This window comes from Talpa occidentalis, unplaced genomic scaffold (genome assembly GCF_014898055.3).
Source record: "Talpa occidentalis isolate TD23 unplaced genomic scaffold, MPIMG_talOcc4v2.1 talOcc4.2, whole genome shotgun sequence".
Lineage (NCBI taxonomy): Eukaryota > Metazoa > Chordata > Mammalia > Eulipotyphla > Talpidae > Talpa > Talpa occidentalis.
Genome location: NW_023602073.1, coordinates 28,502,289 through 28,519,202, shown reverse-complemented (window position 1 = coordinate 28,519,202; position 16,914 = coordinate 28,502,289). Strand labels below are relative to the sequence as shown.

The following is a 16,914-nucleotide window of genomic DNA, read 5'->3' as shown; positions in this document are numbered from 1 at the left end:
CAGAGCGGGGAACAGGACAGGCAGAATGATGAAGTACACTGCTGAGCGGAGCAGCAGGCGGCAGGAGAGGTCTGCGCGCCATGTGGGACCCTTGTCGGCAGCCGGGGATCTAACCGGTGCTGCAGAGGCTGTGGGCGGCTTTGCAACCCAACGCTAAACCGCTGCGCCACTAGGGGAGGCCCTCAAGATTTATTTTTATTTATGTGTACAAGAGCTGGGGTATAGGCAGAGGTGCGGGGTAGTGAGAGGATTCACCAGACATAGAGTGGGGGATCAGAACAGGTGGATCCACTGAAATACACTGCTGAGGGGAGCAGTGGGTGAGTGAGGAGAGGTCTGCTGTGCCATGTGGGTAGCTCCCTGGCCGGGGATCAAACTCATGCTGCAGTGTCTGGCAACAGCTTGATAGCACTGAGACTTTTACCCCTACACCACCAGGGAGGCCCAACCTTAAATATTTGTTTTATCATTTTTTTATTATTAAATAAATTTTAACACCCTCCCCCAATTATCTATTAGACCCCTTCCACCCTTACTTCTACCCCCCACACCCCCTTCCCTCGGGTAAGCTCAGTTCTGTTGTTAAGGTCTACTTTGAAAAGAATAGTACAACTTTTTTTTTGCTGCTGAGATAACACAAACATTCTGTGAATATAAAGTAAGTCACACATTTCTTGGTGTGTTCTGGGGATTCCAAAATACTTTAGGTTGGAAAAGTTGCCTGTTGTGTCTAGCATGTGACGTTGAAGAATTGAAGCCCCAGGAGAGGGCTCCCCTGCACCCACGGGCCTCATGTCCCCCAGTAGAGGTGGAGGTGGGGGAACAATGACTAGCACACAGAAGGCCTGAGTGGAGGGAGGGAACAGGGTTGTTTTAAGATCCAGGTCTATTCCGGGGAAGAGCCTCAGGACTTGGCTCTGTACCTCCGGAAGGTTTGGGAAAGCTCCTTGTGATGTGGTGACTCATGAGCTCTTCTAGGGACTTGGGCTCTTTCAGCATCTGTGTCATAAATTTATGTTGTTCTGCACATATGAATCTCTCTTCCTTCAATTCTTGAGTCAGGGTGTTGAGTTCCTGTCACAATTAAGTTGGCTCTCACCAACTTTCTGTAAGCATCTTCAAGGCTGATTATATTTAATGAGTCTTTCTCTAGTCTAGTATTTTCTAAAGATGTCTCGGTCTCTGCATATACCTTTTGGCAGCATAAATCTTGTCAATGAGCTGGCATTTCACCTCAGTCTGTGCAGCCAGGGGTTTTGCAAGCTGCTTTTCACATTTTACATAAAGACAACTTCTAAGAGACCAAACAAATCTGAATAGAAGTAAAGAGCACCATCAGTAGGCTGATGAAGGGTGGATGCACCAGAGTCTCCCACTGGAGGCTCTGGAGAGTGAGTGGTGGACCCAGGCCAGTGGGCAGCAGCTCCATCACCACCTCACTGAACTTCTCAAGAATCAAAACCAAGACCCACAGGAGAGCGGCAGCTCCTTCATGACCCTGACTCTACCTGGTAACCGTGGATGCACCAACCGTAACAAACCCCAACATTCTGCCTAGAACCCAGCCAACAACTGGCTTCCTGGATTGGTCAGTTACAGGGTTGGTGGGGGAGGGAGTGTGTAATTAAAATGTGATTCCTTCCACTAATGTCTATTCATCATTCTTTACCTCTATCCTATAAAAGAGGTAAAGCAACATGAAATTAAAAATGAAATGTGATAAGTGTATGACCTGACAAAACTTTAAAATTTATAACCCCTACAGAATCTGAGACCATTTTTCAAATTGGATATGATGGTCCTCCCTGGTGCCACAGGGGTTAAGTCTCAGTGCTATCAAGCATGAGTTCAATCCCTGATCCCTGGCCACCCAGGAAGCTGACCCACATGGCACAGCAGACCTCTCCTGTCTTGCCCAAGGCTCCCCTCAGCAGTGTATTTTAGTAGATCTGCCTGTTCTGCTCCCCACTCTGTCTCTGATGAATCCTCCTATCCCCAGCTCCGCACCTCTGGCCTGCACCCCAGTTCTTGTATGCATAAATAAATAAAACAAATCTTTAAAAAAACCAAATTGGATACAAAAGAAATGTCAAACATATATGTCAAACATATAGTTAGTAAATTTTGTTAGACATACTTTCTCATAATAAAAAAAAGAACAAAGTTAAGCATGCAAAGTTTTGGCTACGAAGATAATCATTAATATAATCACTCAGAAATAATATCTAAAAGGGCCTCCCTGGTGACACAGGGGTTGAGCACAGCACTGTGAAGCTGTCCACAGCCTCTGCAGTGCAGGTTTGATCCTGGTCAGCTGGTGAGATACCCACATGGTGTGTGGCAGACTTCTCCTGTCTTGCCTGCTGCTCCCCTCAGCAGTGTGTTTCAGTCTGCCTGTTTTGTTTCCCGCTCTGTCACTGGTGAATCCTCTCACCCTCCCGCACATCTGGCCTGTACCACGGTTCTTGAATAAATAAATCTTTTTTTTAAAAAAGAAGTAATATCTGTCATATGAGATTGTCTAAAGTATTCCATATCCAAAAAATGGAATATTACACTATTCAGTCACTAGAAATATATTGATGAATATTATCATAAAAATGCTTACAATTTAGCAAACAAAAGTAGATTACAAAACAGTTCAAAGAGTGTGCTCATGTTCTGTTTCAAATATATATGTGCAAAAATAAGTCTGGAAAGATGTGTTATAATAAAATGGAGATTTCTGGATGGTAGGATTATAGATCTTATTCTCTTCTTTTGTATTTAAAAAAATTTTTATGTTAATTTTTGGGGTTATAATTTTGCTCTTCCAGCCTCCTTGGTGGCCTAGGGATTAAGTCTCAGTGCTGTCACAGCTGCAGCCTGAGTTCTATCCCCAGCAGGGAGCTGACCCACATATGGCACAGCAGACCTCTCCTGTCTCACCTGCGGTTCCCCTAGGCAGTGTGTTGCAGTAGATCTGCCTGTTCTGCTCCCCACTCTGTCTCTGGTGAATCCTCGCACTCCCTTGCACCTCTGGCCTACACCCCAGTTCTACACAAAAATAAATAAATAAAAATCTTTAAAAAACAAACAAAAACAATTTTGCTCTTCCATACATGCATATGTTCCGCTCACCCTCCACCAAACCACACATGCCCCCACCCCATCTGCCTCCCTCTCTCATGTCCTCTCTCCTCCCCGCTGTTCCCTCAGGTAACTGTTATATTCTTTCACTGAGTTCAAGATTTAGTCCAGCTATGTTTTGACTGTGTATGTTTTTTTTTTTTTTTTAAATTCACAGGTGAATGAAACCATCCGATATCTGTCTTTCACCTTTTGACTAATTTCACGTAACATAATCATGTCAAGGTCCACCCACTAAGATCTGCTCTGCCTGCCTTCCTTTGACTGACCTTCCAGTAGCTCCTTTAGTATTTTTTTTTAAATTAGTGATCATTTTATTTATTTATTTTAAAGATTTTTATTTATTTATGCAAACAAGAGCTGGGGTACAGGCCAGAGGTGTGGGGGGTGAGAGGAATCACCAGAGACAGAGTGGGGAGCAGAACAGGTGGATTGACTGAAATACACTGCTGAGGGGAGCAGCAGGCGAGTCAGGAGAGGTCTGCTGCGCCATGTGGGTAGCTCCCAGGCCTGCCGGGGATCGACCTCATGCTGGACAGCTTCATAGGTTGCGTCTTAACCCCTTGCACCACCAGGGAGGCCCTCCTTTAGCATTTTTAATGTTGTTTGACAGTCTTTGTCTGATAGCTCCTCTATTTCTACGGCCTTTATATTTATCTCAGGATAAATATAGGACTTCTGTCTTTTCCCATTTTCCTTTTTCATCATGTGTTGGGATGTTCCTTGCTCCCTAGGCATGTGTGTTGCCTTATTTGCTACTTGTGTGTGTGGGTGGGGAGGGTTGGGGCACTGGTTTTGTTTGTTTCTCTTCTTAGTTTATCTTGGCATGAGGTGGGGGCAGTAGGCGAGTGTGGGGCTTTAATACTCAATCTTAGTTTGGGGAGTGAAGCTGGTTGCTTCTATCTCCTCTTCTTTCTCCACAGCAAGTTGTATTCTGTGTTTACATTGTCTAAACACCCCACCCCACCTCCCTGCTTCTCCTTGAGTGTCCTGGTGGGAAGAGCTAGGTCTGGACCACCAGGGTCACGCCCCAGGACTAATTTGCAGTTGGCCAGCAGGCAGCACTGCACCAGAGTGTGTTGGGCTGGATGTGCCCACTTGTCCCCATGGCTGCCAACAATGGGCCTGCCTGCCCCCCCTGCCTCTGCTGCTGCTTCTGGAGGGCTGCCATATCTGCGCCATTTGTTTGTTTTCCCAAAGGATCATGAGTTCTCACAAGTCCTTCTCTCTGCTGTTGGGCTTTATGGAGTCTGGTCTGCCTCACTTGGCTTCTCTTTGATCGCTTTTGGGAAGGGGAAGGGGGGGAGCTTTCAGTGCCCACGCTGACCCAAGCTCAGAGTTCCCCATTTCTCGGGTGGGTGCCTGCAGAGTTCCCAATACCCTGGGTTTGTTTCGCTCTCACTCACATGTCAGCAGAGTTCCTCCAGGGCACTTCACAGTGTTCCAGGTTGCCCCACAGTGGCTTGGATGGTCCAGTCACTCTCCCCTTCCCTTCTCCCCTTTCCTTCCCCTCAGCAGCCACCAACCTTATTTGGAGATCTCTGGGAAAGTTCTGGGATTCTGTAGATGGGACAGCATGTCTAGATCTTCCTAGGAGTAAACATTACATTTTAAATAGTTGTTTTAAGGAAGAGGTTGATCCCAACCTCTCCATTCTTCCATGTTGTTAAGTGGAGTTCCAGGACAAGAACATTTTTATAAAAGAGACCCAATGCTTCCCCCAGTTTAGTCTGTTTGGGACTTGAGATGTAGTGAACTATATACTCAATGAAGTGGTCATTATTCTTGTCTGGACCAAGTAAATCCAACCAGGGAATCAAGTAGCTAGATTATAATTAAGTTTGAATCTCTTTGGGTTCCCCTTTTAGCCAAACTGCCACTCAGTGGGTGAAGCAGGCAGGTTAGCCTGGACTTGCTATTAAGCTATTAGGAAAAATAAAGAGACATCAGGTCCTGGAATTTCCAAAATGGTTCCACATAACTTCCCATCCCTTTCACCCTCATCATTACTCATAACTGAACCTTTGGGGGAACAGTTTCGTTCAATGGCCAAGAAGCTGCCTTACTGTGGGCCTGGAGGAGGTGAGGGAGAAATAACAAAAATAGTCAACCTCTGAGAAAGCTATTTCAGTCTGTGAATCATGGTGGGAAGCGTGAAAGATCTGCTGATTCCTTGACTAGCAGTTCATTGTCAAGTTGTGAGGCCAAAAATGGTCTGGAAAGTTAAAAATATGACACACTAATTTCAGGGTCATAATGGTGTGGCCAGAGTATTCTGACTGGACTGGAACACCAACACTATATTCCAAAAAGTACCAATAAAAGTAAACCAACTGAATGAGGGGTGTCAAGGACCCTATGATGTCCATCTGCCAGGAACCTGTGTGGACAGCGCCCTTTGCTATGTGCCCTCCCTCTCCACAAAGCAGGTTAACTTTTTTTAGTAATCAGAAAGTACTTTGTGTTAAGTCTATGATGGCGACTATCTTGCTCTGTCTGGAGTGACAATGGGCCCAGGCAACACTGGGGACAATCTGCACAAAACGGCTTCCACCAGCAACTTGTTGCAGTCAGTCTCATCAGAGAACAGGCTCTTCTCTGTGCACATTCAGCTGAGGGACCCTAATGCTGAGGTCAGCAGCTTTTTCTATGATTACTGTTGCCACAGTTCACAGCTCTAAGGAGAGATGCCTAAACAGTCTTTTTTTCGATTGTCAGATCAAATAATTTGGCAATTGTAATAGCCCAAGCAAGAGTCAATAAAATTATAGGAATATTTCTATAGTATGGTGAAAACTGTTTGTTTAGCCATATGCCTATTGAAGGACATTTTAGTGGCTGTCATGAATAAAGCTGCTATAAACATTTATATGTCATTTCTTGTGTGTGGACATACATTTTCAAAATTTCATTTGGGGAAATAGTTAGCAACACAATTGCTGTAACTATATTTAACTTTGTAAGAAAATGAAAAAATGTCTTCCAAAGTGGCTGTACTATTTTGGCTTTCTATCAGCAATATATGGGAATTTCTGTTTGCCACTTTTCTTGCCAGCATTTGATAGTATCAATTTGTTATATTAAATTTTGATCATTTAAAAAATTATAGGAATATTGATCAAGGCGGATACTGGTGAGAGCTATGAGACTGGTTTTGAGTTCTGCCCTCCAACTAGAGCAACTGCATCTACTTTGCGTCCTGCAAATCTGGCCCTGAGACTGAACAGCTGTATCAGCTGGGGGCAGCATTGGGTTTCAGGCCAGCTGAACCACGGGCCACTTGGGGAAATCTCCATGAACTGAGAGCCCCATTAAGCCACCAGCTTTGCTTCACATGGCAGGCTGACGGATGAAGTTTTCCTTGAAGTGATATCCGCAGCTTTTCATGTAAAGCTGAGATGTCGGGAGCATCCTTAGTGGCCTAGGGGTTAAGTCTGAGCATTACCACCTTGACAGCACTCCGAGGAGGCCTGCTTCCATCCCCAGCCAGGGAGCTAACCCATATGGCACAGCAGACCTCTCCTGTCTCATCTGCTGCTCTCCTCAGCATTATATTTCTGTAACTCTGCCTGTTCTGCTCCCCCACTCTGTCTCTGTGAATACTCTCACCCCCTGAACCTCTGGCCTACACCCCAGTTTTTCTATGCAAAAATAAACAAAATCTTAAAAAAAAAAAAAAAAAGCTGAGATGTCAGGTAGGATCAGGCCAATTTCATTCTTCAACATAGCATTTCCATTTAACATGCAAGGCCCACCCCCAAATGTGATTATTAATTCAAAGGGTCAAAAGACCTCTGTGGGTCAGGTGTCGATTTTGACAGAAGCCCAACAGCAAGTTAATGCTTCCTTTCATAAAGAGTGCACCCCTCTAAAATAAAATCCCTGGTTAACAACAAAAAAGAACATACCCAATAACTATGTCAGGAAGGTGGCAGGCCCAAAACCCAGAGGGGTGCCCCTGAGCAGAGGCTGTCTCTCTGCCAGATATGTCTGTCAGCAAAATCACGTCATAGAGAATTGTGGTTCAGCGGGTTTTGAAGCTCCAGTGATAAGAGCTGGCCACCACCTGCTAGGTTCCTCTGGGCCCCACTCACAGGCTGCTAATTTGCAGATTAGCTAAGATAAAGAATGAAGAATTATTCCCAAACAAGCACATCCTGTCTTTAATACCCAGAGTCCAGTGAGTGCCAGGCCTCCATATGGGTGACGGCTGTGGTGGGCGGGGGTGCAGAGACAGCATTTTTGCCTTGATCATTGGAGGAACTGATCACTGTGCATCTGCCACGTCATCCCAAGAAACTTACTTGGCAAGCAGGTCCCTGAATTTTGTGCAGTTTATCAGTCGTATTTGTTTTGTGCTAACCCTGCAGCCAGGGCATGAAACCAAGGCTTCTGACTTATGAGCAGGGTACCATCTATATAGTGAAAGCTTTGGACAGCAGAGAGTACAGGCACTCAGTGGATGAATTCTGCCCACTACTGGCAGCAAATGAAGGAGGTTTAGATACTTTTTATCACTTCCTGTTGTTACCTATCTTTTTACCAGTTCCTGTTGTTACACAACAGAGCTTTAAACACCACCAATGGGGCCTCCCTGGTGGCCCAAGATATTAAGCACAGCACTGTGAAGCTATCCACAGCCTCTGCAGCACAAGTTTGATCCCCAGCCAGGAAGCTGACCCACAGGGTGCAGCAGACCTCTCCTCCCTCGGCTGCTGCTCCCCTCAGCAGTGTATTTCAGTCAGTCTGCCTGTTCAGCTCCCCACTCTGTCTCTGGTGAATCCTCTCATCCCCCACCCCTCTGGCCTGTACCCTGGTTCTTGCAGGCATAAATAAATAAATCTTTAAAAAAATTAAAATAAAAGGGGAAAGCAAGGACTCCCAGGTGACTTGAACCTGGAAGGCACAAAGACACCATTTGGGCCTTTGTCTAGGAGATATTTAAACCTTTTTTCTCTATTATAAAATCTTATCATCTTACTTTGTGATGGGCTCTCTCTCCCAGCTACATACTCCTCCAGGCAGATATGCCCATTTTCCCAGCTCTTATCTTAGACTTCCTCCTTTGGCCTCCCCAGCCCAAGGTCTTACTCTCTTGTGTTGCTACCCTTGGTTTTTAGTTCTCCTGGACTTTCTGACCTCATCTCTGGAGTATGAGTTGGTTAGCATCTTAGAATTTACTGTCCTAATAAGCCCTCCTGGATTTCTCTGCCCTTATCTCAGAAGCCTCTTTAATTCTTCCCAAGGCCTTGCCTGCACTGTCCCTGAAGCTGACAACTTAACCCTAACTTGCCCTGGGACTCACTAGTTTTTACGCTGGAGGAAAGGTTTCCTTTCTCCCTTCCCCTTCCCTTTCCCAGCCCTCCCCTCCCTCTTTCTTTTGTGCCAATTAATAAGAAAGAATTGTAGCAATGGATATAGACTGAGAACCAGGAGGTTGATTCAAATCAGCTGCCCATATGGTGTCTTAGTTGCCTCTAAACTACAGACTGGGATACCCATCTGGTGGTTAGCACAAGGGCTTCTGTCAGTATTTGGAACCATGTAGGTTAGAACCTCGAGGGCTGCTTCCCTTTCCCCTTCTTATCAGCCCTCACTTCTCTCCAACCAAGGCCCCGAGAGTCCTATAGCCCAGGCTCCATTCCCAGCTTCCTCCAACTCTTTTTTTTTTTTTAAAGATTTATTTATTTATGCATACAAGAACTGGGGTACAGGCCAGAGGTGTGGGGAGAGGTGAAAGGATTCACCAGAGACAGAGTGGGGAACAGAACAAACGGATCAACTGAAATACACTGCTGAGGGGAGCAGCGGGTGAGGCAAGAGAGGTCTGCTGCGCCATGTGGGTAGCTCCCTAGCCAGGGATCAAACTCGCGCTGCAGTGGCTGCGGATTGCTTCATAGGTTGCGTCTTAACCCCTTGCGCCACCAGGGAGGCCCTCCTACTCTCTTCTTTCAGCTCATTTTCTTCACACAAAAATCTATCAATATCACACAATATCTATCACATATCTTCTTCTATCTTAGTGTAGTTTCCTTGCCCCCACACACACCCTGAATTCAGAATGTTCTTCAGTCTCTATCATCAGAGCTGAATAAGTTTCTCTTCCCAGGCTTCTCTATTTTGGGACTTCACATTGTATCATAGTGGCATATGGCGCTGCTCTCCTGTGGAGATGGCAGGTTTCCTCTGCTATCCCAAAGTAGAACATTTCTATTGGGTATGAGGTAATAATTCATTTTTAGGATCTGAGAGCACTCAAACATTATCCCATATAAAGCGGTAACAGTGTCCCCAGATCCAAAAAATAACCTATCACATCATACTGAGAGGGACTGAGACCAGGAGGGCTGGGGAAAGGGAAAGGCTGTATAGAACAGAAGGAACAAAACAGCTCCCAGGAAAATAGAAGTGTTTTACTGCAAAATTGCTGAGCTGGCCACCACCTAGAGTAAGTTCGGGTTACAGGATAATTAGGGAACAGGAAAATAACCACCATGAAACTTCCCGATCACCTAGTGCCTGATCAATAGTCTGGCACGCTGGACAACAGGAGTCTGACTCTATAGTCACAGACAGGCTGGAGGGAACGGGCATCCTTCCTGGACCCTCCTGCTGACAGGAGTTCTTTACTCTTGCTTCAATAAATTCACACTTGCTGCTCTCACGTTTGGTGTGGCAGCTGTTATTCCTCAACTGTGTACACACCCAGACCCATGAGCATCCACTCTCCTAACAATACTAAATAGGAATGCTTTATTTTGGGATAGTCAGGGCAACCAGGTGCAGTGAGGTTTTCTACCAACAAAATACCTTTATTCAGAAATGAGAACGAACGAAACTTGGTAAGGGCAGTTTCAGGGTTAAATGCACACTCGCTTCCCTTAACCTAATCACCAGTAGTACCTCTTCACATAGCCTCTGGAGGGGCTACCGCGCTGCCTTCCCCTGGGGCAGGAAAACAACACCACTTCCCATTGGAGATGCAAATGTTGGGTCCCGTAGTCTGCTGATCATAGATGTGTGAGCTCTCTCTTCTCGCCTCCTGGCCTCATTAAAATATGTTTCATGGGCCTCCCTGGTGTACAGGGGCTAAAGACATAGTGCTATCAAGCTATTGCCAGCCATTGTGGCCTGAGTTCAATTCCCTGCCAGGGAGCTAACCCACATGGCACAGCAGACCTCTCCTGTTCTGCCCGCTGCTCCCCTTAGCAGTGTATTTCAGTAGATGTGCCTGTTCTGCTCCTCACTCTCTCTCTGGTGAATCCTCTCACTACCCGCATCCCTGGCCTGCACCCCAGCTCTTGTATGCATAAATAATGTAAATCGGCAAAAATAAATAAATAGGTTTCAGAATATTCATTTTCACACTTGTATAAACTCCTGTAACTGTTAACTTGAGTTTCTACGCCAAACCAAGTATTCTACTAAGTGTTGCTAAGACTTGCAAAGATGGAAAAAACTGCCCCTCCCAATCTTTCTCTCCAAATCTATAGTCATAATGCTTAGTGAATGAATGAACAAAAGCCTTATTTATCCCATATCTCTTTGCTCATTCTCAGGATTTGAGGATCAAATCAAATTGGCAAACTATGGGGAGTTGGGGAGCTGCTTAGTTTTGTAAATAAAGTGATTTGGAATGGGGGGAGGGTAACATCCTGTCTTTATTGAAAGGTTCATTTAGTTTTTTCACAGTTAATTTGCCATCCCCTCCCCCAGCCTATTTTCAAGTTGATCTGAAGATGGAGGTAATCTACATGACTCATTCAACTTCATTCTTTTCCCAAGCCTTCCCACCCAACTGTCCCACTGACTTTACTGGAGCCTCAGCCCACAGAAATGAATCGACAGAGCACTGTGCCAGGTACCTCGGGAACAATGAGAGGTGTTCCTGCCAGCCATGCAGATCAGAGACACCAGTGTGGAGACTTGAAAGCAGAGGGTCTAATTTCAGGCTCCACTGTGGCAGAATGTGGGTTTTCGCAAGGCTTACCATCAAAGGGCCTATTTCCTCATCGACAGAGACAGAAAAACAATTCCTACCTTAGGGAGAGTTTGTGAGAATTTAATGGAAACTGTATTTACTAAAGTATTTTGTAATTACAAAACCCTAGGCCAATAGGAAATGTAAAAACAAATAAAACCAGTCATAATACAAAACGAAATATGTGCTAATTAAGTGGAAAGAAAATAAAGTGCTTTCTGTTGATTTAATAGGGAAAAAAGACATCTCTGAGAAAGGTTGAAGTGGGTTCGAGTAAGTGGCCAACGTAAACAGAACTTTACCTGGAGCAGTTCCTCTCTACTCGCCCACCTTTGCCTGCTGTCATTAGGTCACGCGTGTATCTCCCACTGTGCCTTTCTTTTCTAAAATCCTTTGTGCCTCCACGTCTCTTTTTCTGGAGTCCTGCGAAGGTCTCATTTTTCTCCTTTGGGCTCTAGGTGATTGTGATTACTCAGAGATAATTCAATCCTCTTTAGAACTGGAAATACTGAAAGATCCCAGCGATAGGTGGGACCGGAGGTTACCAATGGATAGCAAGGGTGGCGTAGTGGGGCGTGGCAGGACCCCTTCCTTTTAGGTTTTCTTTTTGTTATGGACTCTCGACCTTGGTGGGCCCACAGCTTGACTGGACCGTTCTGCAGGCTGACGTGGTGGGCGTGCGGGCTTGAAGGGGGCGGGAACGCGCCTGGAGATCTAGGCCTGGGCGGGGCGGGACCGGGGCGGGGTTTCGGGCTGCGCGAGCCGGCGACCCGCAAAGCGTGCGCGGGGTTGGATCCGGCTTCCCGCGGGCCTCCGGAAACCCTGCACCCAAAGTCCCAGCCCTCGGGAGTGAGTTCGCGGCAGTGGAAGTTGATAGAGGGTGTCTGGTACTACGCCCCTGACATCGGCGGGAGAAGGAAGCATTGCACCCCTAATCTGGAGGAGAGTCAACGTGGGGGTCCCCTGCAGGAAACCGGGGCGAGGCAGGGGTGTGGCCCTGAGGGCTCGGCGCCACGGAGGCGCTCCTGCACGTGTTGAGAAGTTCGGAACCTAGAGGTGAAGTTTGGGGCTCACGGGCATCGGACAATGTAGTCGCCGTCGAGGAGACCAGTTCCGAGCACGCAGGCCGGGTTCGGTGGTGCGCCGCGCAATGGTGAGCAGGACTGCCCTTTGTGCTGACCCGGGGGAGCTTCACCGCAGCAATGCGGGGCCTGGGCGCTCAGTGACCGAGGTAAGGCCTGTGGGCGGGGGCCGCGGCCGCCCGGACCCCGACTGCTCGGCAGTCTTGGAAAGGTCCTTGAGGATTGAGCTGAGTCGGGAAGGCTGGCAGGGGGCAATTGCCCGAGGGTCATTTTACTTACTGTAGGACTGACAACTCAAATGGCTGCAACAAAAAAGAAAAAAAGGCAGGAACACCCGGGTGGGGCCGCCAGGGTGGACCCCAACGAGGCCTTGCAGGAGCGTTCTGGATTTCCGTGGCTCCCAGTGAGTGGCTTTAGGACACCACAGAAGGATTTGGGTTAGAGCGATCCAGTGGGCTCAGAGGAGTGGAAGATGACGACCCCGCCCCTCGGGGAATTTACACTTTGGAAGGGTGGGGACAGCCCCTGGAACACTGAGCCAAATACCCAGTCTCAAGTTGAGCTCTGGGATCTTGCAGGTATAAAAAGAACTGTGTGAGAAAGAGTGTGTGGAGCAATCCAGAGATCAGAAATTCTTGGTCCCCACCCCCACCTCACCCCGCAAACGGTCCTGCCATTTTATTTTATTTTAAAGATTTATTTATGCATACAAGAGCTGGGGGCAGACTAGAGGTGCAGGGGGTGAGAGGATTCACCAAGGAACAGAGCAGGCACATTGAGTGAAATACACTGCTGTGGGGAGCAAGCCTGGGCACAGGAAAGGTCTGCTGCACCATGTGAGTCACCTCTCTGGCCGGGGATCGAACTTATGCTGCAGTGGCAGCAGACATCCTCACAGTAATGACACTTAAACCCTTGCACCACCAGGCAGGCCACCATCCTGCCATTTTATTTTATTTTATTTATTTATTTAAGATTTATTTATTTATTTATACAAGCACTGGGTACAGTCAGAAGCATGGGAGGGTAAGAGAATTCACTAGAACCAGAGCAGGGAGCAGAACAGACAGACTGACGAAGTACACTGCTGAGGGGAGCAGCGGGTATGGGAGGAGAGGTTTGCGCACCATGTGGGACCCTCGCCTGCGGCCGGGGATCTAACCAGCACTGCAGAGGCTGCAGGCAGCTGCGCAGCCCAGCGTTCAACCGCCTGTGCCACCAGGGGAGGCCCCATCCTGCCATTTTAGAATCTGGACCTAGGGCCTCTGTCTAAACGCTGGACCCTGAGCCTTTCCTTCTGGAGAACAGGAAAGGATACTGTTATTGAAACTGCGTGGAAGTGTTACTTTTAACGTGACTGACTGGAGAGTAGAATAATCCAGAACTGCACACCTCACAGAATGATTGTGAATAGTCTTGAAAGGAGTCTGGACTCAACTTCAGATCACAGAAGTGCACCTTTTGTGTTAACATTTTTTTAGCGATCCCAGTAATAAGTCCATTGTCAAATGCCCTTTTCCTTGGCAGTATTTCACCACTAGTCAAAGAAAAAGACTGTGAAAGAGAAGAATCAACAGCTTTTAAGACTTTATTCTTTTCATTCCATCTCAATAGGGAGCGGAAGTGGAGTCAGTGGCAGTCACAGGAAGGGGTAGGAATTCAGTCCCGTATGCTTCAGAGCCCGACCTGCCCAGGGTGGTGGCAACTGCTGCTGGGCTTATCTTGAGCTCTGAATAAGTGTTTGTTGTTGGGTTCTTTTCAATATTATTCTTCACAAAGACCTGTATGTGTTAAAAATCTACAGAATTGTATATTTTTTTGGTCTCAGGCAGGGTCTTAGAGAGTGTCTCCCTTAGTGTCATTTCACAATGATACCAGATCAGAATGAAGAGATTGGTTGCTTCTGGCACAGTCTTTCTTTTCAGAATACTGGAGTTACTGTAGAGTTCCTTGGGACAGTGGAAATCAGGGGCCCCTTGATAGTCCAGGGCTTAAATACTAACTGCTATGGATCAAGAGTGTCCTTGTGCAAGTTACTAGGTGTCTCAACTTTTAAGTTCCTTAAAATGGGGCAAGTCGTTGCTAGCTCCGGGGGCTGTGTTGGGGTGATTCAGTGGTGCAGAGCTGGGGTCGATAACTTGAAGTCCTCTGACCAAATAAGGATGCTGTTGTTCCTAACTCCCCCTCTTGTGGATATGTTTTGTTTCTCTCTCACCTCAGGTTCTTAGAGGTGGGCACCAGCCAGTGGCTAGAAGCAGGTGAAACAAGGCAGACACCTTTGTATCTCCAACCAGATACTACTGGACAATGGCCACTGAGCCAATGGTGACCAGCTCCCTGAACGCTGTAGCCTAGGCTTTCAGAGAACCAAAGGTGTCCTCAGTTGTGGACACCTTGGAGCAGATATATTTATCCCAGGAGGAAGCCACGTCAAAACCTGGGGCTTCTGCAAAGCCTTCCCATCTGCCTTGTTACTGGGAGGTAGAGAGCTCCAGGAAGGAGTTTATTCAGTCCTGCTGGCCAGGCCATGAGTAGATGAAGCTATAAAGAAATACCATGGAAGAGGTGTTTGACCTACTGAAGCTGATTGAATCTGTACAGAAGCTGAATTCTGGAGCAGAAGAGACGGACCTGCAGGAATCTGTGAAGACGGAGAGCCGGTGGAAAGTGTGGGTGAAGGTGAGGAGGCTGAGCTGGGGAGGAGAGACCCGGTCCCAGACTCTTGCAGCTCATCATCCATTCCTTTGTCTGTATGTCAAATCGAATCTCCCTGTATCACCCAGCGTAAGGGGCTGCACCCTGGCCTCTCGGAGTAGTTTCTAAAGGAAAAGGGACAGCCTTTTCCCTTTACTTCTCTTATCTGTATTCAGTATACACCCCATCTTACCCTCCCCATTTTTCTTACCTCCTCTCCATCCTCTTTCCTTTCTATACATTATAGTTGGTTTTGTGCCTGTTCTTTCATATTTCTCCCCTCCTGTGGTTCTATTTTTCTCTTAGACTTGAAACTGGATGTCTGTCTTCTGTATGTATACAGATTCCCTGAGTCTTTCCTGCTCTTCCAGAAGCCAGTCACCTTTGAGGATGTGGCAGTGAAATTCACCCAGGAAGAGTGGGAGTGTCTAGATGCCATTCAGAGGGTCCTCTACATGGATGTTATGTCAGAGAACTTCAAAAACTTGGTGTCTGTGGGTAAGATGTTAGAGTTCCCTCAGCAGTCCCTGTCCCAGGACACTGGACATCCGGTTTCCCTGGGCAGGTAGATCAGCTCACAATTGGCTTCACTGACCCTTGGTTCTATACCTTCCAGGTGTGACATATCTGTCACTAAGCTCAGGGTAAAAGGAAAAGAAATAAAAGCCTAGACAAAGGCAAAGATAATGCTTGTAACATGATGACAGTGCTTTTGAAATATGCCAATTTGCTTATTGATCCAACAAAGAGTTACTGAAACACTCCTGTAATGTATCGGGCACTTTGTTAGGAGCTGGCCTTTTGAGTGTCTCCTCTCTGCATCTAAGAGTCACAGGTCATGTTGCTTAAAATCACAGCCATAGCAGTATGTAGTCTGTTTTCCCATGTGGTAGGGAAAGGCTAACCTTGGAACCTCAACTTTTTCTCTTTTTCTACTTCTTAGACAGATTCTTTCTAACTGATCTAGATCTTGTCACCAAGCATGAGCAAGAAGAGAAACAGGGGAGCACAGATCTCTGGCCCCCAAATGGAGAAGAACAAGAAGAGAAACAGGGGAGCACAGATCTCTGGCCCCCAAATGGAGAAAAACAAGAAGAGAAACAGGGGAGCACAGATCTCTGGCCCCCAAATGGAGAAGGCATCTTACCAGGTAAGAATTGTAAAGGAGGGGTCTCCATTGTAGCAGAGGGGTTAAAATCTTGGCTCTATCAAGCTATGCCTGCCATTGTGACAAAAGTTCGATCCCCTACCAGGGTGCAGCAGACCTCCTCTTCTGTTTTGCCTGTTGCTCCCCTCAGCAGTGTATTTCAGTAGATCTGCCTGTTCCCCAACTCTGTCTCTGGTGAATCCTCTTACCTCCCCATACCTCTGGCCTATACCCCAGTTCTTTTATGCATAAGTAAATAAAAAGAAATCTTAAAAAAAAGGAATTGCCAAGGAGAGCGGAAACTGGACGGATAGAATGCTTCCTATATATCCTCTGTTGGCTTGTGTCCTGCCAACCTGCTCAGACTTGGAGTTGGAAGACAGCTTGAGATCATCTCTTGAGTCCCTTAGATTCAGGAAACAACGTGGGACAAATGAATATCTTTAGCTTCTAGGAATTGAGATGCTACATATATATTGCTTATGCTAGTGATATGCCTTTGATTAAAATAGTCCTTCCCAAGAGAAAAGAAAAGGAAAGGAGGTAAGCTTGATGCTGACTGAGTTGGAGTAGGGAGACATGTTCCTGAGAGAAGAAAAGGACAGAAAAGAAATTTAAGGTCAGGCTGACCACATCTCCTGGTTTGCCAGGACCATCCTGGCTTGTATGTCTCATCCTTGCATGTTTACTAATTAACCTCCTTTCACTTGGGCATCCCAATTTATATGATAAATTATGAGTCACTTGTGGGTGTCTTCATGTATGTGAGCAATACTGCATACGAGAGGAAATAGATTTTTAAGAAATGTGGCTAAAGGGTAAATATTTTATCTCTGATATTAAATTTTTATTTGCTTTTAATTTGAAACCCCTAAGGTTTA

At 46.5% G+C, this 16,914-nt stretch overlaps 1 protein-coding gene across 5 annotated transcripts in view; it reads left to right on the top strand.

The window, feature by feature from the left end:
• ZFP57 (ZFP57 zinc finger protein) overlaps window positions 1-16,914 on the top strand; it is a 31,756-nt gene that overhangs the window by 11,446 nt on the left and 3,396 nt on the right. For 2 of the 5 annotated variants that reach the window (XM_054698455.1, XM_037519230.2), the window contains exons 2-4: window positions 14,413-14,871; window positions 15,258-15,384; window positions 15,830-16,036. In XM_054698455.1, the coding sequence (XP_054554430.1) occupies window positions 14,749-14,871; window positions 15,258-15,384; window positions 15,830-16,036 (457 nt within the window). In that variant the 5' untranslated portion in view covers window positions 14,413-14,748. Of the gene's footprint in view, window positions 1-11,881; window positions 12,342-14,412; window positions 14,872-15,192; window positions 15,385-15,829; window positions 16,037-16,914 lie in introns of those variants that run through there. The other 3 variants (XM_037519229.2, XM_037519228.2, XM_037519231.2) reach the window with 3 other exon arrangements.